This window comes from Talaromyces amestolkiae, assembly GCF_001896365.1.
Source record: "Talaromyces amestolkiae strain CIB chromosome Unknown scaffold3.1, whole genome shotgun sequence".
In the NCBI taxonomy this organism is placed as follows: domain Eukaryota; kingdom Fungi; phylum Ascomycota; class Eurotiomycetes; order Eurotiales; family Trichocomaceae; genus Talaromyces; species Talaromyces amestolkiae.
The window spans coordinates 669,600-696,814 of NW_024468039.1; the positions used below are offsets into that span (position 1 = coordinate 669,600).

At 47.1% G+C, this 27,215-nt stretch overlaps 11 protein-coding genes across 11 annotated transcripts; 6 read left to right on the plus strand and 5 right to left on the minus strand.

The window, feature by feature from the left end:
* Window positions 1-1,500: 1,500 nt before the first annotated feature.
* BHQ10_002272 (uncharacterized protein) lies at window positions 1,501-3,121 on the plus strand (the record flags this gene model as incomplete). Its single annotated transcript, XM_040874400.1, has 2 exons — window positions 1,501-2,566; window positions 2,622-3,121. 2 exons carry the CDS (start codon window positions 1,501-1,503, stop codon window positions 3,119-3,121), a joined length of 1,566 nt encoding a protein of 521 aa, XP_040730777.1.
* A 2,837-nt stretch (window positions 3,122-5,958) lies between these two features.
* BHQ10_002273 (uncharacterized protein) lies at window positions 5,959-10,891 on the plus strand (the record flags this gene model as incomplete). Its single annotated transcript, XM_040874401.1, has 9 exons — window positions 5,959-6,219; window positions 6,273-6,435; window positions 6,489-6,839; window positions 7,123-7,144; window positions 7,193-7,545; window positions 7,672-7,921; window positions 7,983-8,441; window positions 8,499-8,723; window positions 9,256-10,891. 9 exons carry the CDS (start codon window positions 5,959-5,961, stop codon window positions 10,889-10,891), a joined length of 3,720 nt encoding a protein of 1,239 aa, XP_040730778.1.
* Window positions 10,892-11,788: 897 nt separating this feature from the next.
* On the plus strand, window positions 11,789-12,813 carry BHQ10_002274 (uncharacterized protein; the record flags this gene model as incomplete). The annotated part of the gene is made up of 3 exons (XM_040874402.1): window positions 11,789-11,945; window positions 12,206-12,384; window positions 12,433-12,813. The coding sequence occupies 3 exons, from the start codon at window positions 11,789-11,791 to the stop codon at window positions 12,811-12,813; spliced, it is 717 nt and encodes a 238-aa protein (XP_040730779.1).
* Window positions 12,814-13,487: 674 nt separating this feature from the next.
* BHQ10_002275 (uncharacterized protein) lies at window positions 13,488-14,892 on the plus strand (the record flags this gene model as incomplete). The annotated part of the gene is made up of 6 exons (XM_040874403.1): window positions 13,488-13,538; window positions 13,604-13,624; window positions 13,685-13,753; window positions 13,810-13,905; window positions 13,977-14,604; window positions 14,660-14,892. 6 exons carry the CDS (start codon window positions 13,488-13,490, stop codon window positions 14,890-14,892), a joined length of 1,098 nt encoding a protein of 365 aa, XP_040730780.1.
* A 213-nt stretch (window positions 14,893-15,105) lies between these two features.
* BHQ10_002276 (uncharacterized protein) lies at window positions 15,106-16,355 on the minus strand (the record flags this gene model as incomplete). Its single annotated transcript, XM_040874404.1, has 2 exons — window positions 15,106-15,887; window positions 15,947-16,355. 2 exons carry the CDS (start codon window positions 16,353-16,355, stop codon window positions 15,106-15,108), a joined length of 1,191 nt encoding a protein of 396 aa, XP_040730781.1.
* A 326-nt stretch (window positions 16,356-16,681) lies between these two features.
* Window positions 16,682-18,262, minus strand: BHQ10_002277 (uncharacterized protein; the record flags this gene model as incomplete). The annotated part of the gene is made up of 1 exon (XM_040874405.1): window positions 16,682-18,262. The coding sequence occupies one exon, from the start codon at window positions 18,260-18,262 to the stop codon at window positions 16,682-16,684; it is 1,581 nt and encodes a 526-aa protein (XP_040730782.1).
* A 533-nt stretch (window positions 18,263-18,795) lies between these two features.
* On the plus strand, window positions 18,796-20,720 carry BHQ10_002278 (uncharacterized protein; the record flags this gene model as incomplete). The annotated part of the gene is made up of 2 exons (XM_040874406.1): window positions 18,796-19,062; window positions 19,116-20,720. The coding sequence occupies 2 exons, from the start codon at window positions 18,796-18,798 to the stop codon at window positions 20,718-20,720; spliced, it is 1,872 nt and encodes a 623-aa protein (XP_040730783.1).
* A 194-nt stretch (window positions 20,721-20,914) lies between these two features.
* BHQ10_002279 (uncharacterized protein) lies at window positions 20,915-22,603 on the minus strand (the record flags this gene model as incomplete). Its single annotated transcript, XM_040874407.1, has 6 exons — window positions 20,915-21,670; window positions 21,725-21,859; window positions 21,914-22,239; window positions 22,367-22,407; window positions 22,464-22,492; window positions 22,550-22,603. The coding sequence occupies 6 exons, from the start codon at window positions 22,601-22,603 to the stop codon at window positions 20,915-20,917; spliced, it is 1,341 nt and encodes a 446-aa protein (XP_040730784.1).
* Window positions 22,604-23,117: 514 nt separating this feature from the next.
* Window positions 23,118-23,918, plus strand: BHQ10_002280 (uncharacterized protein; the record flags this gene model as incomplete). The annotated part of the gene is made up of 1 exon (XM_040874409.1): window positions 23,118-23,918. The coding sequence occupies one exon, from the start codon at window positions 23,118-23,120 to the stop codon at window positions 23,916-23,918; it is 801 nt and encodes a 266-aa protein (XP_040730785.1).
* Window positions 23,919-23,975: 57 nt separating this feature from the next.
* BHQ10_002281 (uncharacterized protein) lies at window positions 23,976-25,163 on the minus strand (the record flags this gene model as incomplete). Its single annotated transcript, XM_040874410.1, has 4 exons — window positions 23,976-24,045; window positions 24,101-24,697; window positions 24,758-25,068; window positions 25,128-25,163. 4 exons carry the CDS (start codon window positions 25,161-25,163, stop codon window positions 23,976-23,978), a joined length of 1,014 nt encoding a protein of 337 aa, XP_040730786.1.
* Window positions 25,164-25,667: 504 nt separating this feature from the next.
* BHQ10_002282 (uncharacterized protein) lies at window positions 25,668-26,402 on the minus strand (the record flags this gene model as incomplete). The annotated part of the gene is made up of 3 exons (XM_040874411.1): window positions 25,668-25,857; window positions 25,910-25,979; window positions 26,270-26,402. 3 exons carry the CDS (start codon window positions 26,400-26,402, stop codon window positions 25,668-25,670), a joined length of 393 nt encoding a protein of 130 aa, XP_040730787.1.
* Window positions 26,403-27,215: the final 813 nt, after the last annotated feature.

The following is a 27,215-nucleotide window of genomic DNA, read 5'->3' on the forward strand; positions in this document are numbered from 1 at the left end:
CGAGGCTGGAATTATGCTACCCCTTGGTAAGGTGCTACCTTCAGACTGAGATCGATCGATGTCTTTCACAAATGTGTTTTACAAGCTAGATGTTTTTATTCTTTTAGGAGCCTTATTTCGCCAGAGCCACATTGTCGATAATTTAGTTCTCTTTGTATATTTGATTAATTAGTTGAATGCATTGCTTCAACCGTATTTGCATAAATCATTGTAAAGCTGTCTGTATCTACTACGCGCAGAGTATCATAGTATTCTAGGGCTCGCCTTTCTTGATGCCAGCATTCTTGATATCAGACAAGTCTTTTCACGTATGTCGAAAGAGGCTACTAATGTACTTGGGTGTATAGAAGACTTGGGACCTATATAAGAAATAGTCCATGGCGTTCTTAGGTATTAGATAACTACCTTCGCAAAGAGTCCACTTCACTAATTGTTTCATGAGATGACCAGCTTCACTTCGTCATTTCAATATACCTAGGTGGCAGAAAATATTTGGGATGAGTTCGATCTCACCACTTTGTTGATGAAGGGAGGCCACAGAAAAGAGCTCGCATGTTTTGAATATTTGAGATTATGAACTCAAAATTATTTGAGTGTGAAATGAATCCGAGGAAAGCTTCTGAAGAAATGGCTTGCTCGAATATAAGTTATCAAAATTAGAAAAAGCAAATGAGATATCAGAATTGTTCGTTTGAATCTTATCAGCATATGGACCAAGCTTTGCGGCGAATCCGTCATATACAGCTTGCAGTTCTTGAAATCGAAGACTCAAGTAAGTCTAGCCCATTTCAGGCATCCAATCTTTCCATATTGTTTGTACATCTACGCCCGATTGTGTGCTGATACTGCACAAGAAGATTGAAAAGGTAGATTTCCCTTTTAGGTATCACGCTAAGTTAGAGAGGTTTATGTCAAACTTGTGCAATCACACTGTGGAAAATCTTCTTTTGTCATATCTTTGGCATGTCAGAGTCTTTCTGTTTCTGCACTTATCCAAGTTCTAAGTCCTTCAAGATTCATCAGCTTCCATCTCAACCTTCAAATCATCTTTGAAATTGGTTTCACCCAATCATTTGACGCGTTAAAGACCTTGCTCCGCAGGATTATTCCTTATTTTAGGCTCGTTTTTGGGCTTGTGGGATAGACTGACACATGGTGCTGCCTGACTGAAGCTTGCAGTAAGTCATGATCTTCAACATAGAATGCTTGTTTATGACTATTTAGGAGCATGAGACTAATCCTTCATATTGTTTATTCATAGATCATATTGTCTCTTGTTCACGAATCAAAGTGATTATGACAGACCCTTTCAGAGAAAATCACGGCCAGAGGTCCGGACCCATGGCAAACGGTGGAGGGTCTCAGACTCTGACTGGGCCCACGACTCCCCAAAGAAGCTTTCTATTCAATCCAAGCCACACCCCAGGTCGAGATCCTTTCGCACCTCTTCCAGGCCCTCACAATTTACGACGTCTCCTATCAGATTCTGAGCGTCTCAGGATGTCTCTGCAGCAAGATCTAGCTTCTGCTCAGGAGGACCTTGACTCTGCTCAGGAGAGTCTAGCTTCCACTGAACATGACCTGGCGACTGCCCAAGATGAGATCAAGCAGCGAGATAATCAGATCAAGTTGCGAGACGGTCAGATCAAAGTGCGAGACAACGAGATCAGAGCACGCGACAAGGAACTCAAGTCACGAGATGACGAGATCAGAAATCTTCAAGCTCAAATCCGCAGGCTAAATGCGCATATTGAGAAACAGGACATTACCATTAGAACACAATCTCGAACAATTCAAGATCCAAGGTCCTTACGCCAACGTCGTATGGAAGAGACTTCATCATCTCTATCTGCCACCGCACGACCTTGGTCTCCACAGAATGCTCAGTCGCTGGTTGGCCCTATACAATCACTATCACTTGGTGGACCACAACAATTCGTTGCTGGCAACAGCGACAGCACTCAGTATTATCCACCCCATGGCTATGCAATTGGTCTAGCGCCACGAATGCAATACCAAATGCCATATCCCGTTGAGCCGACAGTCCCTCCCATGGGCACTCAGTTCGAGTTGAATGGCACCACTGCAGGCGTACGTTTGCAGGGGCTTTTCAATCCTAGACCCTCAGTTGGGGGCCCAAACCAAATGCACATGCATCCTCAAAGTACTATGCACCAGGCGGCTTTCAATACACCAGCGAGCAACTCAGATGCATATGGGGACACCGCATATTCAGGCATCGAGTTTGAGGCCAAGACAACAGATTTCGGTGGACGCTTTCGCTCTCTGTGGGCAAAGATCGATACATTCGGCAGAATTTATGTCATCAAAAATGAGTTGCACCCTAAGGACATTCCAGCACCATTGAAAGAGTACATGATGCTCGATCCTAAGACAGCCGTCGCTGTTCGGTACCTCAATCATGCGATAACCAAGCCCATGTGTGTCGCCAAGGTGATCAATTTTTATCTGAGCAAGAAGGTGCTCAAATACACCGAAATCATCAAGAACCTTAGTCCCAATATTGACAGCGAAATTTTTATCGCGAAAAGAAAAATGACAATGGGTACATTTCATTCACTTACTTTCCTGTTTAGAATGACGTACACTAACATATTGAGCCGCGATAGAGATCCCCAATAGTGCCAGACATTGCCTTCTTGAAAAAGTCGCCGACCAGATGGCCATCGCACGACAAAAGCCGAATTTTGCCGAATTCTGCTCTATCAACCGGGAGAATTACGTCGCCGAGCTGCTTGAGATGTTGAAGCCTCTGGTGACATCCATGGAAGACAACAACAGCATGCACGAATCGCTTAAAGACATCGTCACAGAAGCGCAGAGGATTGGTATCGACCTTTATTCCTACCCCTATGATGTCCGCGTCCACTTCCCTGAATTGAATGAGACATACGATCCTACGGTCATGGTGAATCTCGACCCTTCGCTGAACGCCAATCTACTTCGTGCTAGGGTTGGTATGTCGGTTACACCATACATACGACTCGGATTTGTCAACTGTGAGCCAATCCGCATGCGGATTGTCTGCAGTGCGAAAGTCTTCACTGGAGTTCCTGGTGAAAAGACCACTCAAAAACACATTTCCGGAAGTTCCTCTTGAGATTCTCGATTTTTCGATTTCGGTACTCTGGGTGAGCAGTTTCCCATCTTAGATTGACAATACTTTCGTGGGCTCTTGTGTTATGGTGTGGTCTCATTTGACATATTTCCTTCAGGAGGTTGTGCTTCGAGGATTGGAGAAAAAGCGAAGTTATTTTGGGAAAGAAAGGAATTGTTTACGGTATGAGATTTGCATTCGAAGTTCAAGCTGAGCTATGTGCCGATTGATTAGCAAACAGCATATGTAAATGAGCATTAGATAGCAAACGAGCCACAAAAAGAAAATAAATATCAAAGAATTGCAAAGCAGTAGAAGCATTGCCAATAATCAAATAGCAAAGAGGAACGGTGGTCATCTCTTCCAATAAAACACACAAATATTAACAACTAGAAAACAATACATTATGAACAATGAGCGCCAGGCCTTAGTTAGACTTATCAATCTTAGGCTCTTTATGCAATTTCCGGGGTTGGAGAGCAAATTTTACCGTATGGGAAATATTAGGGCTAACTCCGAACGCCGGCAAACAAAGCCCTGATTGCGAATTTATGCATGTGCTTAGGCAACCCCAAAACAGTATTAGACTTATCTTGAACACTGCATTATATAAATATCCATGTCCATGTCCATATCCAAACGTCTCGAACCTATAGTCATCTACAAATTCTCAAAATACATGGCTGCTCGTACATCATCTGTGTGCCCATTCGGGGCTGACAACCAATTTGGGCCGCGAACCGATATCTCTTGCCGTCCGTTTGATTTTACGCTGCTGTTTGAAGACATCTGCTTCGGGTGTCTTCCACCTTCTGTCTTCCTATTGGCCGTTCTGACATGGCTTTATTCCTTGTGGAATCGGTCTGTCAAAGTAGATTCCTACAAACTTGCTATTTCGAAATTGGTATGTACCTCTATTAGAAGTCTGCCCTCTCTCAAACTAACATCAAGAAGTCCGTAATTGCAGTTCTATTTGTGCTTCATCTTGTGTTTACCGTATTCCAAATCCAAGCATCAGCCCTTCAGACCCATGCTTCGTTGGCGGCAGCAGTGCTGAATATTGTCGCAACATTTGCCGCAGCATGCGTCTCAGTTCTAGAAGACCAGCGTTCCTTGAGACCATCAGATCTTCTTGCACTCTTCTTTATGGTATCTAGCCTTTGTGCCTTACCTCGATTGCGGTCCCTTTGGTTGCTTCCAACAGCATCAGACAACGCGTGTCGATATCTCTGGCTCGCAATTTTCATTATAACAGTGCTCGCTCTTATCGTGGAATCAATTCCCAAAACCAAGATCTTAAAGCTGGAATACCAGAACACCCCTGAAGAGCAAACTTGTGGTTTCTTGAACCGAAGCTTTTTCATATGGCTCCTCCCTTTCTTGCAAAAAGGTTATTCCAAAGTACTCCGAATTGAAGACATTAACGAGATCGACACACATCTCCAAGGACAAGAATGTAGTGAAAAGCTACAGGTAGCCTGGAAATCTCAGCAGTCAAACGACACCTCAAGCCATCACTTAATTAAAGCCACGTTCTATGCATATCGATGGGGTTTCCTATCAGCTGTGCTCCTGCGTCTTGCTTTGAGCGTGTTTAATTTTGCGCAGCCTTTCCTCATCACGGCTACCATAAACTACCTGGGAAGTCCATCAACGCCAGAATCGAGGTTGACTGGACAGGCACTCATTGGTGCGTATATCGTGGTGTATGTAGGCTTAGCTGTACGTATATTCATCAAATCAATCGCAGGATGCTTTTCAAACTGACATATTCAAAGGTCTCCAAAGCCGTATACTGGCGCCAAACAGTCCGAATGCTTACCCAGATACGAGCTGGTTTGATATTAATGGTATACCAACAAACAATTGGCATGACTACGCCTGCACTCGGGGACTCGGAAGCAATCACATTAATAGGCACAGATGTTGAACGAATTGTGTCAAATCTGAGGAACATTCATGAAATATGGGCCTCGATCTTGGAAGTTGGAGTCGCAATTTGGTTATTGGAGCGCGAAATTTGGATTTCTTGTATTGTTCCGCTTGTCATCTCAATAGGTAACTCGACCCTGGGTCAAATAATCTACTTCCACCAGCTAACTATGTGCCCAGGAGCTGTGTTAGCAATGATACCAGTGTCAACCAAATCCGGACAAGCCCAAAAGCAATGGATTGAGCGTGTACAGGAACGATTAGCAGTAACCTCAAGCATGCTGGGCAAAATAAAGACGGTGCAAATGCTTGGACTCGGCGATACATTATACAAACTGATATCACAATTGCGAGAAATTGAAATCCAAACTTCATCTCGATTCCGAAAATTGCTTATATGGCAAATAGTTCTATGTAAGAAATTCACAGATCTTATACTATGATATGAGAAACTGAACGTGAATATAGCTAATATCCCTGCAACCTTTGCTCCTTTTGCCACAATCACAATCTACGCCATCATAGCTGCTGTGAGACACAATAGCGCGATACTTTCGGTCACGGCGTTCACAACTTTGGCTTTGATATCGATTCTTACTAGTCCGCTTCTCACATTTTGTCAGGCTATGCCTGCTTTGTTGCAGGCTGTGGCATGTTTTGGTCGGATTGAGAAATATTGTTCGGAAAGTTCATCGAACCGCGCGTCTGCGGAGATCATACAAGCAAACAATGAGGCACAACCATGCGAAAAATTACCTGATACACCCTTAATTTCGTTCGATAATGTAATGATATCATGGTCTCCAGAGAAAGAACCCATACTTCAAAACTTGAGTCTCAATATTCGCAGAGGAATTACTATGATCATTGGGCCTGTCGGCTGCGGAAAATCCACGTTACTCGAAAGTATGATCAATAGAAACATGGTGATCGGAGGCTCAGTATCAACCTCCTTTCTCACAGCTGCATACTGTCCCCAGATTCCCTGGATACAGAACGATACAATCCGGAACAATATTATCGGCGCCTCGAGATTCGATCAGACTTGGTACAATTTCACAATTTCAGCCTGCGGTCTCGAAGAGGATTTCAAGACTATGTCAGGAGGTGATTTGCGCATGGCAGGAAGTGATGGCTCTTCACTTAGTGGAGGACAGAAGCAACGTGTTGTAAGTTTCTTGGTCATTGTACGGTTGATTTTTATGTGCTGATGTAAGGCTAGGCACTTGCTCGTGCAGTTTATTCCAAGCTCGGTGTCGTGCTTTTAGATGATTGCTTAAGCGGACTGGACTCGAAAAATGTCTCTTTAATCTTAGATCGGCTTTTTAGCGACCAGAGCTATTTCAAAAAGGCTGGAATATCGGTGATTCTTTCTACGACTACATGTAAGTATCTGACCCATGGAGACTGTATATGGACATCTAATCAGACATTATAGATCAGTTGCTTCCTTTTGTAGATGAGGTTATCGTCTTGGATCAAGGAGAAGTCACGGCTAAAGGGTCATACGACGAAATCATCACTCAAAAGCCAGAGATTTCCTCGAGATTTCAGACTATTAGAAATGATAGTCCTCAGCTGAGTGACAATTCAGAGCTTCCATTATCATTGAAACAAGAAGAGGCTCATACTGATAACGAACAATTAACCATAACTCGAAAAGAGGACCAGAGTCGACAACAAGGTTCCTGGTCCGTGTACAAATACTACTTCCAAAGCGCAGGATACACGCTCCTGTTCTTCTTTCTAGCATCCGCAACAATCGAGTGTTTCTGCACAAGTTTCCAGAGTAAGTCAACCTCGAGCCCAGAACTTGATGTAAAAGCTTACCCCCTCTTCTAGCACTATGGATGCAGTGGTGGGTAGAGGCAAACCAGAAAAATTCAAATCAACAACTGGGAAGGTATCTGGGTGTGTAAGCCATGTTCTTTGGGGTGACATTTCTGGCGATTGTGGCGGGKTGTTGGTTAGTATTCATCTTGGGCAGATCGATGGAGCCTGGCGACTGATATGAGTCTGTAGGGTGCTCTTCATACGAATGCTCAATAACACATCCCTAAATTTGCATTCAGATCTCCTCAAGACCACATTAAGGTATGTTATTTTCTCTCTCCCCAAAAAGCTTGCGCTAAGACTGTGTAGGGCACCAGTCAGTTTCTTCCAAGGCATAGATACCGGATCAATGATCAATAGGTTCAGCCAGGATTTAGAGCTAGTGGACATAATGCTTCCCATGTATGCCGTCAATTTTGTCATGAGTCTCCTGCTTGTCTTCATAAACACGGTCATCATCAGTGCCTTGGGAAAGTTTCTGGGAGCCTCAATTCCACTACTCGGGATAATTCTATACATCCTCCAGTCATATTACCTACGTACCTCCCGGCAAGTCCGACTGCTCGACATTGAAGCCAAGGCACCGCTCTACGCCCATTTCCTTGAAACGATTCGCGGTATCTCAAGCATCCGGGCGTTTGGTTGGGAAGGGCACTTCAGCAGTATAAGCCAAACTCTTTTGAACCAATCTCAACGGCCGATGTATATGCTGTTTTGCATACAACAATGGCTAACACTTGTTCTGGATTTGGTAGTAGGGATGCTAGGAGTCCTGCTAATCACGATAGTCACCTCTTCAAAGGATCGATTCAATACGGCGTCAATTGGTGTTGCTCTGACGCTCCTCCTGACACTCAATCAAAACCTGACTCAGACTATCAAGATGTGGACCATGACCGAAACTTCCATTGGTGCTGTCTCACGCATCCAACGCTTTATTGAAGATACTCCCTCGAGACGTAGTGTGTCTTCTCCTCCACCACCTGACTGGCCTTCGCGGGGCGCAGTGAACTTTCACAATATCACCGCTGGTTATGAGTGCGTATCCTCCCCATATTCACCTTCGATTTCGAGTCTATATCTAATCACTCCATCTCAGTCTTGCCACGAACCCTATTATTAGGAATATTTCCCTGACAATTAGCCCGGGAGAAAAGATAGCAATCTGCGGCGTCTCCGGAAGCGGCAAATCATCTTTACTAATGGCAATGTCTCAAATGCTAGAAGTTCACTCCGGCCATATAACAATCGATGGCCAAGACGTTTATAGATTAGAAAAGAAGGCCATCCACTCGGCAATCAATGTCATCTCCCAAGAACCATTGTTTCTGCCGGGGACTTTGAAATTCAATCTTGATCCTCACCAGCGGGTATCTGAAAAACGTTTGATCGCCGCGCTTGAGAAGGTCGGGCTCTGGAGCCAAATCAGTGCAAAGGGTAGTCTCAATATGACTTTCTCCGACGCAGACTGGTCCGTGGGGCAAAGACAATTGCTTTCGCTGGCCCGGGCACTTGTTGTCAAGGCTCCGATTTTAGTTTTGGATGAAGCGACCAGCAGGTATGACTTCCTCCAATTTTTGTGTTGTAATTTGTATAGATGCTGACAGCTCAAAAGTGTCGACTGGGATACGGAAACTACAATGCAGTCCATTATAGAGCAAGAATTCTCCGAGCAGACCATAATAGCGGCCATTCATCGATTCCGGTATATCCGCCAATTCGACCGGGTTGTGCTTTTACAGCATGCGAAACTTCTGGAGGTAGATGAGCCAGACGTGTTGCTTTCAAAAAATTCCGAGTTCAAGAAGCTGTATCAGACTTTCAACAAAGGATCAGAGATGTGAGACGGAATACTATGATTTGAATCATCTCCAACTATGAGATCAATGAATTGCAGTAGGCTTTTCTTCGGGAGTAGAATACTCATGATACATAATAACAGTAATGGCACTGAGAGAAAAGAAGAGAGGAAGAACTGAGAATGAAGTTGTGGTAGAAGTAGAAGAGGTACCTGAGCAGTAAAGTGGGCCATTGACGACATCATCAAAACCGGGGAAGGAACGCTTGGCCTCACCCTTCTTCCTTCTCTCTCCCTCCTCAACACTGGCGCCTTTCCTCCCAGTCACTTTAACAACACCTCGTACCCTTTATTTGCAATGCTCACGTTTCAAATGCTACCTGATGCTATCAACCTATGATTCAGGCGCGATCCAGGCCGGTGGCTGTCCATATCTGGGCGCTGGCCGAAAGTCATAGTGGGTTGACCCCTCAACGGACAAACCGTTCATCCAAGTCGAATCTCACACAGAACCAGATTTTATCGCTGTTTCCGCACACCGGAATAGCCTACAGAACATACTCTATAATTCAAGATGTCGCGATCAAGCGAATCAGCGATACTTTCACGATTACTTTGTCACGCATCTACCGTCGTCTTCGCTGCATCCTGATTCCCAAGGACCGCCGTCGTTTCATAAGCTCCCTCGCTCTGCGTCAACACCGCACACCAGCGAGAGCAGTCGATTGTCTCCGGCGTCTATACAGACACCCATTGGTCTCACTCGCGACACCACCGTAGTACGAATACCTCTGCGCAGTGCGAAACATCACTTTGGGGCGTCCGTTTCTCGCGGATCCCGAAAGCACAATGAGGACACGTATCAAGCGGGTGTGATTGAGGTACCTTCATTTGCGAAGCGGTCACCTCTATCATTGACTATCCGTCGAGCATCGGGCGCCGAGTCCACCGCGGTCACTTCCGGAGCTGACAGCGCAAGTGGAGATCCACAGGTCTTTTACTTTGGTGTATTTGATGGCCACGGGGGTTCGGAATGTAGCGACTTTCTACGTGATCGTCTACACGAGTACATACAGGACAGTGCTGCAGAATTTGAGATCCAATCTAGCTTGAAGGATAAGGATAGTTCTATAGAGAGGAAACGTGAAAGGCGTGGGAGACAAGAAGCCGGTCAGCACGGACTGCATCGAGCCGACTTACCCATTATTCAGAGTGCGAATATCCAAAAGATAGAAAAGCTTGAGACGGAATTAGTGGAGGGCTGGAAAAGTCTAGTCGGGGGTTATTTTAGACGCTTCAAACCAGCCTACTTCTCGTGTATCGGAAGAGAGTCTGCTCCGAGGGACCTTTCACAGACACTCGGATCGAACCAAAGCAGACAAGCCTCGATTGACGGAGTCTCGATGGAAGAAGTGATGGAATATGCCTTTTTGAAAGCTGACCTCGATTTTGTGTCTGCTCAAGCGGCAAAGAAAGACGACGATCCGGTCCGGTCGGACCAACCATTAAACAACGATGATATACTTTATAGCCCAAGCCAATCTCGCCGGGAATATATTGGTGGACCGAAACGATTTCCAGGAGGAAGTACTTGCAGTGTGGCTATGATATCGACCCCCACCCCGACACCTTTCTGGAACCCGGCAACACCTTCGTCGCTGTTGGTGTCGCATGTCGGTGATACCAGGGTTCTACTCTGTGACACTAGCACTGGTGCCGCGATTCCCGCGACTACAGACCACCACCCGTCCTCTCCAATCGAGGCTAATCGCCTTCGACGGTATGCAGCCACATTTGTTACTGATTCCTTTGGAGAGGAGCGGGTAAGTGGACTTGCTAACACGCGAGCCTTCGGCGATATTCATTCGAAACGAATTGGTGTATCAGCGGAACCAGAAATCCGTCGCATTGAAATGGCTCCAGCCGAGTTCTCATTTCTTGTTCTCATGTCGGATGGTATTAGTGGGACGCTCCATGACCAGGAAATCGTGGATATCATCAAAGAGGCTCGCACCCCTGAACAAGGCGCCCGTGATGTGGTGAATTTTGCGACTGAGATCAGCAAGGATGCCGACAACGCTACTTGTCTGGTAGTACGTCTTGGTGGGTGGGAACGCAGGCTTGAAGGTGGATTAGGCAGTATGGGCACCAAGGAAGCTCGCGATTTCCGAAGACAAGAAGCCACAGACCCGCGACGATCACGTACATAGAGTTGAGTTGTAGGGCATGCATACAGTCTGCATGCTCAACATTTGCATTTTTTTCTGTACATACAACAGATGTAATACCTTCGCGATCATTGTGCATACATATTTTTTTTATGTTTCATACGCTCAGAATAGCGATTGTACAAGGCCTACATAGTCAATGCAAAATATAAAGTCGTGATCAGCGTCAAAATACTTGCATACTTAGTACATACTATAAGTTGCATCCTTATCATCCAGTTGTTGTGACTGGATGCGCCTTGGAGCCTGAGGTACCCACCCTGAACTAAGGAAGCTGCTAAACCCAACGGGGCCAGGGAACGGCCGGAAGTCAGATAAGCTGGTGACTTTCTCAGCATCATCTTTGTCTGCTAAGGGAGCACTAACTTATCTCTCATCTGTCTCTAATCCTAATCCTTATCATTGATCCAGTGTCGTGCATACCACCATATCGCCCGCTTGGTTCTTACGCTCTCGTTAATTCTTGTCATTCCTTTGCAACTCTCCGTCTTCTTCATTTCGCCGTCGCGTTTCCTGCTTCCGCGTCCCATTTACTTTCGACTTTACTTTTTGGCAGCCTAGCATTTGCATCGGATCATTGCTCTCATCACTCTTCTCGGTGTGAAAAGCCTTACCCCTCCTTGTGATCAATGTAAGCTGCAGAACTACGAGCGATTGTCCGGACAGAGTCTTCTCCGGATTTTTCCTCCCCCTTTCACCAAGCTCTGCCTGATGGAAATCGAACTAACGGCAACAGCTTCCAGCTTCCACGTCGCAAAAACTCGTTCGCTCGTTCCCACCTCCCGGTTTCAGATCAATCCCAGACGGCGGATAGACACACAATTCCGATCTCTTCGAATAACATTCATCGGTGTGATTGTCGAAGGGTTATCATTCACAATGAGCGTTCGAACACGAAGACAAAAAGCCGCTGCGGCTGCTGTTGACGAGCAGCCAGCAACAACAGCAAATGGCATCGCCAATACCACCTCTACACCGAAAAGGGCCGAGAAAGGGCCACAGGAGAATATCTTTTTATTCTGGCCGAACCTCGTCGGTATATACTAGCTTTTTCCGACCTGTGCGATTCTGGAATGCTGATTGTTTGGCTCTTATCAGGCTATGCCCGAGTTGTTTTGGCTGTAGCTTCACTTTACTACATGCCCCTCCACCCACGAACATGCTCATTTCTATACAGTATCTCATGTCTATTGGATGCTCTGGACGGATACCTCGCGCGACTTTTCCACCAATCCACCACATTTGGCAGTGTACTAGATATGGTCACAGATCGCTGCACGACTGCGTGTTTGCTAGTTTTCCTGGCCTCCGCATGGCCCCGATACTCGATCGTTTTTCAGGGTTTGATCAGCTTGGATCTTGCCAGTCACTATATGCACATGTATGCTACCTTGAGCATGGGCGGTGCCGGGAAGAGCCACAAAGCTGTTGACTCTAGCCGTAGCTGGATTTTGCACAAATACTACACCAGCAGGGTACGTCACCTTTCCATGAAGCCATCTTGATGTAGCTGACAATTACAGACTGTGTTGTTCATTTTCTGCGCCCTCAACGAGCTTTTCTTTATTGGCTTGTACTTGCTTTCGTTCTCGTCGCCGAAGTTGTCTCCTTCGCTGTTGCAGCCTCCTCCTCACACCGAGCCCATGACTCCTCAACCCGGCAATCCAGCTCATCAACCACCGGGCACACTTTTTGCCAGCCCCTGGAGTGCCGGTGCACTTGAACTGGCCCGTGCAAACAAGATCGACAGCACTGTGCCATGGATCATCACTGGTATCTCTTTTCCCATCATGGCAATCAAGCAATTCATCAACATCGTGCAGCTCGTCAAGGCAAGCAACTGGCTTGCAGAGGGCGATCTCGCCAAACGCCGCGCCGACCGGGCTGAGGGTAAATTGGCTTAGATTTCCGATCTTAGCTGAGCACCGCTCAACAATGCCAATACATGCAAAAATCTTCAAGCTTTACGGCAACCAGCTCAGTTTTTTCGAGTTGGTATTCTCCGGGCTGAAGCCAAGCGAACTTATCATACTTTTTAATAGCACAATTCATCGATTTAATCCATTTCGAGGGGATTGAACATACGGTCTAGAGGGGTGGGTTGATTTCATGTACATTGATCGTCATATGGAGGAACTGGCGTCTTTTTATCTGGTGCTGCTATGTCTTTCAGTCTTTCGTCTTTGCTTTTTCTTATAATATTGCTTTATAAGGTGGGTGGCTATATAGGCTCGGGTCATACAATATCAGAATGATATTCTGTAATTTCATGTACTTTTCAGCTGGGACTATATGACTATATCTGAGCCGTGACTTGACAACAGAGAACTTTAGAGTGTCAATGACCCAATTAGTGTTGTTCACACATTCCAATATGGCCTGGATAGATGGATCATAGATGATGGATAAGGAGATCTCCAGCTCCGGCATCGGACCCGCGGGGACGAATATTTAGCCCCGCAAGTACCTCAACTGTCAAGATTGTTCTTGCCTCTGCATTATTTCAATTTTTCCTTTCAATCTCGAATTTCTATTTTGATTGGAATATTACTGATTCAATATATCCGATATACTCACCATGGCCCCTTACAACATTGTCGTGTTTGCTGGCGACTACTGTGGTCCAGAGGTGAGCTATCTACTACATTTGCACACTCGAGCTACGATCCACGAAACTAATGATGACTCGGACAGGTTACCGCAGAGGCAGTGAAGGTACATTACTACTTCAATTAAGCCAACAGTTCTGTCTAGAGACTGATGAAGCTTTGACAGGTCCTCCGAGTTATCGAGAAACACCGTAGTGATATCGAGTTCAATTTCCAGGAGCATCCCCTTGGTGGTGTAAGCTTATCTTCTCCAACTGTCCCGCTCAATTACTGATTAGTCCTTCGTGAAAGGCTTCCATAGATGCTCACGGCGAACCCTTGACCGATGCTGCCTTGACAGCCGCCAAAAACGCAGATGCGGTTATCCTCGGGGCCATTGGAGGACCTGTGCGTATCTCAATATTCCCAAATAACACTACAATGAAGTTGAAGACAGAGATTGATATTTGATATAATAGAAATGGGGCCACGGTACCGTCCGCCCTGAACAGGGCATCCTCAAACTCCGCAAAGAGATGGGCACATTCGGCAACCTCCGACCCTGTAGCTTCGCCGCCCCTTCACTCGTCGACATCTCCCCGCTCAAAGCCGACGTCTGCCGCGGTGTCGACTTCAACATCATCCGAGAACTGACGGGCGGCATCTACTTCGGAGATCGCAAGGAAGACAACGGCGATGGATTCGCAATGGACACTGAACCTTACTCCCGCGCTGAGATTGAGCGCATCACTCGTCTTGCGGCTCATCTTGCGCTTCAACATGATCCCCCCCTGCCAGTGTGGAGTTTGGATAAGGCTAATGTTCTTGCCACATCTCGTCTATGGCGCAAGGTCGTCACGGAAGTGATTACCAATGAGTTCCCGCAGTTGAAGCTGGGTCATCACTTGATTGACTCAGCGGCAATGTTGATGGTCAAGGATCCCCGCAAACTCAACGGTATTGTTGTGACGAGCAATTTATTTGGGGATATCATCTCCGATGAGGCTAGTGTTATTCCTGGTTCTTTGGGTCTGTTGCCTAGTGCTAGTTTGACTGGTGTTCCGGATGGCAAGAGTAAGGTTAATGGTATCTATGAGCCTATTCACGGTATGTCCCCTTTTCTCTTTAAATGGGAAAGTCATATGTGTACTGACGGAACAAGGCTCCGCCCCTGATATTGCTGGAAAGGGAATCGTCAACCCCGTTGCTGCCATCTTGTCCATGGCCATGTTGCTCCAATMCTCCCTTAACAAMCCCGCCGAGGCACGCATCATCGAAGAAGCAGTCCGAAACGTCACTGAGGCTGGTGTCCGAACTGGCGACATCGGCGGAAAGTCGACTACTGTTGAGGTCGGTGATGCCGTCGCTGCTGAGTTGGAGAAGTTGCTGCAATAGATTGATACTTAGCATTTTCGGGGTTATCACGCTTAGCTGTTACGAAAGTTCTACGAGATTACAAAAGATACATATAATGAAGGTCACTGAAAGCAAAAAGTATAACAAATATATTGACTGGGTATATAACTATAGACTAGCAAATGTATACAAAGAGAGCATAAAGATAACGCCTTTTCCTCCGTTGAATCCGTAGAAGTTCTCAGAAAGAGCCTATCGAATAACAGGCTCGCCCATCCAATCCGGCTCATCCAAACCGTGACGTTTACCCTTAGTTTCCTCATCCTCAGCACCACCAAATCCATCCTGGGAATCACCCTGCACAGACTTGCGTCGATTATGTCCCTGCTGTCCTGCATTCGCAGCCCCTGCCGTTGCCTTTACAGCCGCTATACGCCGCCGATCGTCATCGTGCGCAAACACCTGAAAGCCTCGGACATGCGTATCCTTGCCATTCTGATGATTCTCGCAAACACGGACTTGGACAACCATTGCCCTCAGGACATTGCCCGCATAAGGGTCATCTGGGTCATCCTCTCCTTCTTCATCGAGTGAATCGTCGTATAGATCCCCATCGTTACCTGTCCGTCGTCGACTGCTACTACTCCCCATAGAACGACTCTTCCTTCTCCTCCTAATCTTTCCCCCAACCCCAGTAAGAGGAATATTGACCCACCCGGCCGGCGTATCATCCTCCCACGTCGCAAACTGAACGAGATCATTCCCTCCCATACCCGCAAAAAACATCATCTTAGTAGGCGTATAGCTTTCATCAAGATCAAAGTCGAGGTATACGCGGATCTTGACTATAGCCACGACTTTGAAAAAGTGGAGTGTCAAAGTGTGTGGTTGAGGGCCGTCGGATTGCCAGAATTGTTGTGGTGACGGGTTGCGGAGGGCTGCGACGCCGCAGCCAGGTTTGTGTGTTGAGACGGTCCATGATGCTAGAGAAGAGATTTCGCGGAGGTCGGGAGGTAGAGGAGATGGCGATTTTCCTAATCAACATGTCAGCTACATCAATTCATAAAGAGAATTTAGAGGCTAGATGGCATACGTCGTTCGTGCATCTCTTCATTTTCGTCATCCTCCCCTTCTACATCTTCATCATCTAGTTCATCGTCCAGATCCTCATCATCGTCTTCGCCATCGTCATCATCCAATGCATCGAAATCAATCGCCCTCACCCTATCATCGTCGACCGGATCATTCTCGATGTCACTGTCCTCTAGTGGCTCCGACATAGTGGGTGCGGGCTGATTGAACCTCCGCGGTTGTTGCTGTTGTGGTGGCGGTATTTGCCATGCAGGCATATTAGGTGGTAAGACTTCATCTCGCTGGAAGTCCTGGGGTGTTGCGAAAACAGGTGTGGTTACTACGGGCGGGCGAGCTATGACTGGCGGGGGKTCTGCGAACGATGGTGTAGCGGGAGCTGGAGGCGCGCGTCGTGGAGGTTGGCGTGGCATTTTCAGTTGTAGATTGTTGTAATGGCGTGTAGTAGAAGCATTATGGGTAAGGAACAGAACATGAAAAGAGGTAAAGAAGGTAAACACGCGATACCCAGGAATTTTTGCGGAGTTGTGTTTACCTCCGAACCAGCTGGAGCTTCCCCACATTTGTCGATCTACAACAGTCCCTCTAACCATATGAACTCCAACAATGGGATGATTATGCGGCCCACTCAGTTATTGATATACCAGATAACTCTTCGAAAAATGCTCTATAATAATGTACAGGAAGCAATGGTATGCTCAAAGTGCAAAGGGGTAACAGAACAGCTCGTCATCACATGCTATAATTCGATATGACCAAGTTTCTCGCCAACCTTAATCTTCTGGCCTTGTTTGATATTCCAGGTCCAACCACCTTCTCTACCACCATCCCAGCCCTCATCAAAGCTCTTGCGGACTCCCATAGGAGCTTCAAAGACGAGTACAATGGTACTACCCAGCTGGAAGCCTCCCATCTCTTCACCTCGTTGCAGTGGATGGCCATGCAAGGCCCGGCTGGCATTGTAATAAGTGGCTTCTGCGAATCCAGTATATGCCTCGCCACGCTTAGCTGCCGCGGCTGCTGCGCGGTCAGCTGCAGTATCTGTCGTAAGACTGTTCGTCCGCAGTTCGGCGTCGAAATTTAACTTGATAGAGCCAACGTTGGTTGCCCCAACGGGTATATAACTAAAGAAGCCCCAGCGCCAGCGACCCAAAAGCACGACTCGCTCGTTCAACACAAAGAGTCCGGGGAGCGTTCGTTGAAGGTATGGAGACACGGAGTAGAGTTCACCAGCGAAATGTCGTCGGCTCTCGACAACCCAAGAAATTGGAGAGTGGAAACGGTGGTAGTCACCAGGAGCTAAATAGATCACACAGTAAAACAAAGCATTGTTCGATGCACTCGGTGCATACCAAGGTCGTCCGTCACCCAACGCTAAGTCTGCCTTGACTTTTGCTTCTGAAGATGGACCTGACTCAGTCGACGCATCCATGGCTGCTTCTTTTTTTGGTTTTTCCTTGGAGCCTGACAAGAAACGGGGTAGAGTGTACGAGATGCCGTTCACAGTAGCGAATTCCTCCTCCATAGCCACGTTTCCAGGTTCATGTTCCATGTCCGCAGGTCTGATTCCATGGCTTTCAATTGCTGCCCGTGAAGGACTTGCCTCTCCAAGTAGTGCCTCCAAACTATATGTCATGCCCTTGACCTGCTCAACCTCACCACGTTCAATCATGCCAAATGACAGAATTTTTCCGTCCGATGGCGACACAATGGCATTTGGATCCTGATCTATGGGGCGCGCACCAGGCTTCAATTCACGATAGAAGAATGACGCTAGGTTCGCATAAGTACGTAGGTCCGGCTCCTTAACTTCATCTAGGTTCACGCCGAATATCCACGAATATAGTTTGAAACCTGGGATACGTAAAGGCATCGGCAAGTCGAGTTCATTAAATCGTCCCCATAGCCGTGACAGGGCTTTCAGGGGCAGCGTTGACATGACCTGCACCTGCCAGGGTCCTGATGGACGGATTCTCTTTCGCCGCGGTGGTTTCCCATCTTCTTCTATTTCCTGATCTCTCAATCGCTCTGTATCCCTACGTGCCCGATAGAACTGCCATAGTCCGAGAAAGCCGATACCCAAGCCGATGGGAATTGGATGCCATTCGATCTTTGTTTCGCCCCAAGCGCGGCCCAAACGGGAACCAAATGACTGGTTCTTATCATTCTTTTGGTTATCTTCATGTCCTTCGCGACGAGCTCTCGATGAATGGAATTGCCGGGTTCTTGTTGCGGGCTTCGGGGTGTATCTCAACGACCGTTGAGGACGAACCCTGCGTAAACTTCGACAAACTGCATTTTGACCTGCGCATGTCGCCATGGCGTGCTACCTAGTCTGGTTGATACCGGTCATAAGAGCGTATAAAATCGATGTAAAGACAGATGGTAAAAAATGAAGACCGGTCTGAAAATGAGGTCATTGGAAAGGCACTTTCAGATCTCACCGCCCGGCATAATGAGTCGCTCTTTGTCTCCAGTTGTCTCTACTCTATTGTCAACAAAACGGATGAATTCTATGAGCCATTTTCATGTGGTAATCCACATAGTCTATATGACTATTCCTCAATTCGTGTGGAAGGTGTGCTGAGATTTCTCCATACTTGAAAACTCAGATGTGCCGTTGTGACTGTTCATTCTGCTATAATTATCAAAGAGGCCAGATTGTTATGTAACGGCTTACTGCGGACTAAGCAGAGCTTCCGAAGCTGTTGGCCATCAGTGAATCCTTCAATTCCTTCCTCGTCCTTAATTTCTATTTTTTACTTTCTTGTTCATCAAAAACAGGAGCTTAGCTACCGCCGCGATAAGTATGCAGTTTTGAGATACGCTACTAGCCAAACATTTCCTGGCAGAATGGATGGTACTCAGCCAGAGGGCTCGGCTCCCACGCCGGAGGAAACTTCAACTATTTCTTTGAGGATATTATCGCCTTCTTTTGAAGCAACTCAGCGCCTATCGTTTGAAAAGCTCTCGTTATCGACGACGGTTGGAGATGTCAAGAACCTTATCGCGCCCCTCGCCCCTAATCATCCCACCCCAGAACAACAGAGACTCATTTATCGCGGGCGCCCTCTTTTGAACAATAGCGCAGCCCTTGAGAGTGTGTTGGAGCCTCCACTGGTGAGTTGTGGCTGGACCTCTTGCGGCAGGAATTACGTCTAACGGAATTTTAGAACACAGTGCATACGTTACATCTTGTTCTACCTCCAGGACCCGAGCTTTCGAACAACATATATGTAGCCCCTGACAGTGGCTTGCGTTATAGACACCCTCCAGGCCGAAGTCCCAACCTGAATCCCAATATCTTCGCAGATACAGCTGCAACAGCTACCGGCGCGCAAACACCAGGGCAAACCTCAGTACCACCTCTTTCAGGGCTCAATAATCCGACGCAAACTTCAACCCCGTCTCCAATTGGTCAGCCGTCGAACGCTGAAACAATGCGACAAGCTTTAGAGCAACACAGGCGCAGAACAGAAGAGCTAAACCAGGTTGTCGATAGAGCCAGAGCTTTGATAAACACCCACACAAGTCGCATGCGATTTCAAAATCTGAATGTACCACGCCGCGACAACCATGGTCATCCGGCAGTCACAACAACACCACTAGGGACGACACCAGTGCCTAATGCACATGCACCCAATGTAAATTATCGCCAGAACCAAGGGAATGCGCAAAGTCTGCTGGTAGCCCAGATTACGTCCTGGATTATGTTACTGGAGCTCGAAGTTGATCGAGGTATTGCTCCCTCTATCGAGTCTATCGCAACGGTTCGCAATCAACTATACGCTATTCTCGACGCTCGCTATCGCCACCCTTCACCAGGTCCCAGAGGCATTGAGGTTGAAGCACTTCTGTTACGCTTGCAAAATCTAGACGCTCGCGCTTTTCAGCTTCGTCAATCTGAGCACGTCCGCAGTTTCTCAGGAGTGAATACCAGCGCAGCCGGAAGCAGCGCTCAGACTAATCAAGCCTCGGAATACTATCTCATCACAACACCATCTGGTGAACAGATGATTCTCACACCCCCGCCACCTTCCACAACACAGAATATTCCCGAGACCAGCCTAGTTTTTCCAGAGCAACAGCCTGCTAGAAACGAAATTGACCAATTAGGCATGATTCCCAACAACGCCCTACACAATGTCGTTCGACAGGCGGTCCTAAACCAACGACCAGTACGAAACAATAACGACCAATTTGCACAAAACCTTCGACGTTTCTGGCTCTTTATGCGGCTGTACTTCTTTTGCTATCTCTTCACCGACTCGAACACTTGGGAGCGATATCTATTCGTGGGTGTGGCTGCAATCTTTGCCCTTTTTTCCGAATCAAACATCACAAGTCGTTTGTTCAGTATCATAGTACAACCGATCCAACGCCATCTCGAGGGGTTGATTCACGGCGAGCCTCCTGCTCAAACGCAGCAAAGCACTAACGGCACCAACAACGTTGACACCAATCAACCGGAGCAGAATCGAGCACCAACGGTTGCCGCTCAAGGAAGTTTTCGACGCATTGAACGAGCTTTTGCTTTGTTTATTGCTAGTCTAATTCCGGGTCTCGGAGAACGACAAGTGGAAGTACGAAATGCAGCTGAAGAAGCGGCACGTATTGCTCGAGAACAGGAACAGGTTCGTATAGATGAAGCCAACGCGCAGAATGAGGAGCAATCGCAGGGAGAGCCAGCAGTTAACGAAGGAGGTGCGCCTCCTGCTGTTGCAGATGCAGCTGCCAATGTAGAGGCGCCACAGCAGCAACCACCAGCTCAGCAGTAATGACTGGACTCCCGATTTTGATTGGATTGCTTGGGATTTTCACATCAAAATACATGTACATTCTCAATTGCCCCCCACCTTTCATTAGCATCTCCTTGTTAGCGACGTATCTGAAATACCATCCTCTTGAAATACACAAGCTTCATAATTCATATCATCGTAAAAAGTCTTATTATGGTCGCATCTATACAGGACTACACCCTCAGAGTCCTTCTCGTAAAAACCAAAACAGGCGCCGACCTCAACCCCTTCTGTACCAACCTCAACACAACACTCTGCACAAACGCAACTCCTTCCTTTCGCATAGTACCTTCATCCTCTAGAAACGTTTCATACGCCACTTGAAGCGGGAAATACGTCGACGCAGGTCCAAACAGGCCCATTTCATCGCGCAGTAAATACTCCATACTGAGACAGATTTGCTTCGCGAGTGCGGTCTTGTATGTGTGGATGTGTTTGAGCTTTAGGGGCCTCAACAGTGGTATGTCTTGAGTCACTTGACAGGAAGGGAGGTGCGCAGCGAGACGCTCAAGTTCGGAGAAACAGATGATGCGGATCGCCCAGAGATTAGTGTAAACGTTTGCCATGGTCACGTTTGTGTACCATAGGGGTTTTCCGTACGAGATATAGTGTTCTGTGGCTGGTGAAACGGCAATGTTGGAAGGCCAGTAGCACCATCTATCTGCCTCCTGGCAATAGTCCATTTCCCATCGCTCAAGGTCGATGAGGGCATCAGCGAAGCGGTTAAATAGGTCTTTGAGTTCGAACCCAAAATTGGCTTGGTGTACTTTATCTAATAATAAATCGCTTTGACTCATCAGAGATGGGATGATGGCAGCTTTGTTGAGAAGACTTTGCATCGGCGATGCACTGAATTTGGAAAAGGGTACATCAGTCCATGAAGTAGAGGCTAGGAATGTGGGTTGGCGTAATTGAAAGGCTTCAAATATCTGGAATACATTAGCCTTCACCTGAACATGATTGCTGTGAGTGACGGAACGAACTAGAAGTGGTCGAAACCCGGCAAATAGCGTATGAAGTATGCCGCCACTGCATGCCTCCGGGCCATATGCTTGGAACAACTGGCCGGCAGCCTTCAAATGTGCTTCCAATGCAGCAGATGTACTCGGCATCATGAGCTATCAATATTGATGAGTGACTAGATCTAAGAGTGTCAGAAAGGGACGGCATACCTCCACCAAACTCAAACACATAATCGACGCCAGCAGCTCGGCATCAAAACGGCCATCCACAACAACGCTCTTCCGTAGAGAGCGAAGCGCCAGTTCGTAGCTCTGAAAACTTTCCACATTATCGCTGTTCGGATGTAGCTTTTGTGTCGTAATAGATGTTGCTAATGCTTCGATTGCGGCACTTAGAACTAGATCGGGAGTACCACCGCCGTTGCGAAGATTGGGGAGCACTTCAACCCATGCACCACATATTCGGGGCTGTTTTGTGCAGATCCATTCGTTGCTTATGGCTGTTACCGTATCTTGTGGCACGTAGTTTCGTACAACTAGTGCAATGAAATCGTCCTGACTTGTTCGATGAAGGATTGATGCTTGAGAAGGAGCAAGATTTAGTGGTGACCATAAATGCCGTTGTGCACCTTTCCGGGCTTGGCCAGAGCTATGGATTGATACTTTTTTTCTCTGCTTTGTTGTAGATGTGGATGTCGACGAAGCTACGAACGTCCACGAAGTCTGATAGCCGTCACACGCTCGCCCAGAATGAACGCACTGGGTACATTCTGGACGATTGCCGTCACACTGGGTCAAACCTTAGCGGATTAACAGAGCTTATTAGTCTTGGAGAAATGGACGTACCCCTAACTTCCTAGCTCTACATGTTTGACAGACCGATTTGTTCTTGACCTTCATCTCGCAGCTGGAGATCCAGAATGAGGTCGAAGAACCTTCGTGTAGGGCATCGATGATGTATGGCGTGCTCAAGTCTCACGATTCCCAATCGCTCCGGACCATATTCGCCCAGAGGTCCTTTGCATATACATTTGTGATTGACAAGACAAAGATGAGGAGAGATGGACGTCTATGACAGGTAAGTGGGGCTGACAAGTCTTGGCGGAATATGCTTCCCAAAAAGGAAATAACCTTGACTTCATCTGACGAATCGTGCTTAGCTTAAGCTCGAAAGCTCAACCCGAATATTGCATTGCACAGGAGATTGATAATTCATGTCTTAGAATCTGTCATCAAACTCCCTGGATTTGTCAGACAATTTGCGTAAAACACAGTATATAAGCCTAGCGTATGCGCTGGATAGCGATTTAAGACCTCATACTGATCACAGACCTCAAACATCTCATTGACCACAAGACATCACACAACCATATATAACTTTTGGATTTTTATTTCTCTTTAAGTATCCTTCATCATGGCATCCACCAAAGCATCCCTCTCAATAACCCACATCGGCACCGCAACCTCCATCATCGACATCGACGGTGTCAAACTCCTCACAGATCCCTTCTTCTCCCCAGCCGGAACAGAATGGGACGTCGGCGCTACCATACTAAAAAATACCGATACCCCAGCCTTAAGTCTTGAGACCCTCCCACCCATCGACGCAATCCTACTCAGCCATGAAGATCATCCTGACAACTTAGATGAGCTTGGTCGTCGTCTTCTCGATGGCCGTCACGTACTCACCACTATCGACGGTGCCAGGAAGCTTGCACCTAGACCTGGTGTCCGTGGCCTCAAGCCCTGGGAGACAGTGGCCCTGGTCGCCGGCGGGAAGACATTCCGCGTAACCGGTACACCATGCCAGCATCTCCCCGGCGGCGAATGCACAGGCTTCATTGTTGAGTACGACGGCTTCGGCACAAGTTCAGACGGACGACCAAACGCAATCTACATCTCCGGCGACACCGTCTATGTCGAAGAACTTGCCCGCACCATCCCGCCAAAATGGAACATCACAGTCGCCATTCTGAACTTTGGGAAAGCTCAAGTCCCAACGTCAGATGGAGGTTCGCTTCAGATTACGATGGATGGGAAGCAGGGTGCTCGACTATTTCGGGAGCTTGGGGCAGATGTTCTTGTACCGATGCACTTTGAGTCTTGGGGTCATTTCACGCAGTTTGGGGATGAGCTCAGACGGGATTTCGAGGAGGAGGGTGTTGGAAAACAGGTTTACTGGTTGACTCCTGGGCAGCCAAAGAAGCTTCTATAATCAAGATTTCGACTTGTATGTACATTGATTTAGTTTATGCATCCCAGAATGTACAGTCTATAGTTTAGCAGCCTCATCCGCAGCACCCATTGAACCCGTGTCAAAAGACTCTTCACCACTGAAATGCCTACAACGCCTCGTTAGTCATCACTCTAAACAGGACTTCAAAGAATTAAACTTACCAACCTCTCTCCTCCCCTCCACTCAAAAAACTACAATCACAATTCCCAACACAATCCCACCCTCCACCAACTMCTTTACCGTCTTTCCAAACTGGTACTCGTACCTCCGGCTCGGGAATGAGTTTCGTCCCAGCCGCAATCAGCGACAACCCTTCCTTTTCTGTATAGTATTCATTATCCTGCTTTGATTCCCGTCGAACATAAGTACTCAATCCAGCCGTATAGACGTGGAAATCCTCTGTATTAGGATCATCGGGCATATTCCCTGTCAATACTCTACCCATGGCAATCAATGTAGCGGCATGCGAGCATATCAGGATCGCTTTACTGCTTGGTTTGCTGTTCTTATCTTTCGCAGTTTCTTGTTCTTCATCCGCGCGTATATCTGCATCTGCGTCAGCGATGATAGCTGCTAGAGCTGTAGCGACACGGTTGTGTAATTGCGGTATTGTCTCTCCGCGAGATGAGGGGATGACATGGATTATGTTCTCGGGGCCGGTGGAAGGGTCTGGTATGATGCTAGGGAAATGTTGATATAGCTCCGATACCGAGGCAGGAGGTGGGTGATCGAAGTATGTCGACGAGCCGAACCATTCCCTATCCCCAGTCAGTCCTCAACAAACACGTAACCTCCTTTCCCAGGCGAGAAATACAAACCCAAGCCCATTCTCAATTCTAACCCCCTTCTCCCTCCTCCAGACATTACTGGTATTCCCAGCACCAGAATCCCGCCCATCAAGCGCCTCAACGCTAGGCCTTATAGTCTGCAAACACCGATAAAACGGGCTTGAATATATCCTCCATGGCCTTGGACCGGGAAAGTTCTCTGAGATGAAGTAATTTGCCAATTCTTGCGATTGTCGAACTCCATGCGCCGTGAGGGTTGGATCTGCGGGGTTGCCCGTGGGTGTTGGGTATGTGCTGTGGTAGGTGCCTGTTGCGTAGTCTATTGTCCAGTGCATGCGGTGCTTTGACATATCAGTATCTAGATAGAAGTTCAAAGGGGATAGGCGGAAGGTGGACTCACGCCATGTCGGATGAGGTAGATGGTGTCGAGAGGCATGTCTATCGCTACGTCTATGAACGTGAACGTATTCGTAGGTCTATGAGGGAGTAGCGGAAGAAGAAATGAAAGAATATTTCAAAATCAACACCGAATACCGTCTATCGCTGTTACAAAGAGTAATTACAAAGAACAGTCAGTTCTTGAATAGTCTTCATGTACAAACATATCCGCCGCGAAATGTTAAAGCTAGTGGGGCGATAAAAACTGGCCGTACCTCGGCTTGACATCTCTACGGCAGAGTCAAAAGACTTAAGGATACTCGCAAGGATGGAATGAATCAAGTGGCCATCTGTCTTTCTTTCAGGCTATTAAGGCACCCATCAACAAACGTAACATCATAACATATGCAAGGTATCATTATCAACATTCGCCCAAAGCAAAATTGACGCCGTCATACAAGAATTTATCAGAGCCTGCTCATATTCATCCTTTCTCATAGAAAAATCGAAATGAACTTTTTTATTGCTGTCTATTCCATCGACTAGAAAATAGAAGGATAATCTAGTAGAAGAAACCGATGATCTTTCCAGCAACGTGCTTGCGACGAGCCTCCTCGTGGTCCATGATACCGGCAGAGGTGGTGAGGACGACGTATCCGAACTGACGGGAAGGAAGAAGCTTGACAACCCACTTCTCGAGGTCACGGAGCTGGACGTTGTAGCGGGGGGAGATGACACCAGTCTTGTTGAGGCTATTCTTTCGTCAGCACTATATCCAACAAGCAAACCAACAAGAATACGAACCGTCCGGTGAGCTGGACAACAATCTTGCCAGAGCGGTGGTCATCAATCTCCTCGAACTCGCCAATGTAGCCTATCAACCAGTAAAAAGTCAGAAATGTATCGGAAATTTAAACGTTAACAAGCACATAGAAACAAAAAAGTCCGGAAAACGTGTAAGATCTCCGCCAAAGAGAATTGGGTGTTTGATATCTCGGGTATTTAAAGGGCAGACGTCGTAGAGTGGGTTTGAAATCGAGATCGTTGCCTAGTTATCAACCCGAATTTTCCTCCTTATTTGTATGTTTCCCTTTCTTTCGGCGTCGATAACACGTTTTCCGAACTTTTTGCTGGCTTGACACGGATACACAGGATCAAACTTACCGTGCTTCTGCATGACAGTCAAGAACTTGACAATGACCTTGGAAGAAGGTCGGATCAAGACCTGACGCTTGCCAGCCTTCTCGGCGTTGTTGATGGCATTGAGAGCGTCGTTGAGAACGGAAGTGCGAACCATATTGACGGTATTGTAAGGAGAGAGATTCTCAAATCGGGCGGGAAAGCGTGGAAATGAGGTATCTATTCGTAATCGGGAATGCGAAATGAATAGAAACCGAAACCTCTTCCCCCCGTCCCGCAGACGCGGAAAGGAGGGAAGAGTTCAGTCTCATCATTCACATCCACATGGGTTAGCCTCATATGAACAAGCCCGTCGAGCGCAAAGAGTGCCCTTTTCACCATTTATCTCTCGAATACACTCGTAGAGACAATGGAGGAAAATGGGTTCTTCAGCCCGTGCCGATTTTGCTGAGAGAGAAGACGTATCATCACTGTGTTTCAAGATGATGATTGTCTTTCTCGGGCTAGCCAGCTGAGGGTTCTGAAGAATAAGGCATCAGGGGTAAAGGCGATAGGTACATACCTCGTTGATTCGGCGACGCGGTGGTAGATGAACGAAGAACGTGAGGTTGTTGAGCAGAGGAGCGAAGAATTCTTCGTAATGGGGTCAACCCGCTGGACTAGCTTAGCTTAGCGTCTCTCTGTTTTTCGGGTGTGGGTTTTAGGGTTTTTGCAGGTTTGTGCCCTATGAGTCACGTGACTAAACAGCTGAGCATGGGTATTGACCAATCACATGTCGGAAATAGCAACGATCCTAGGAGTTTTGATGTTCTTGCTACATAACTAGGTAGTAGTTACAGTCCAAAATCTGACTTATTATGATTAGATCGATTCGAGCCTTGACTGGTGTACCGAGACAGCCCATTCTCATCATCTACAAAGCCGGCACAAGAGACATCAGATAGCATTGACAATCAACACATAGTTAACC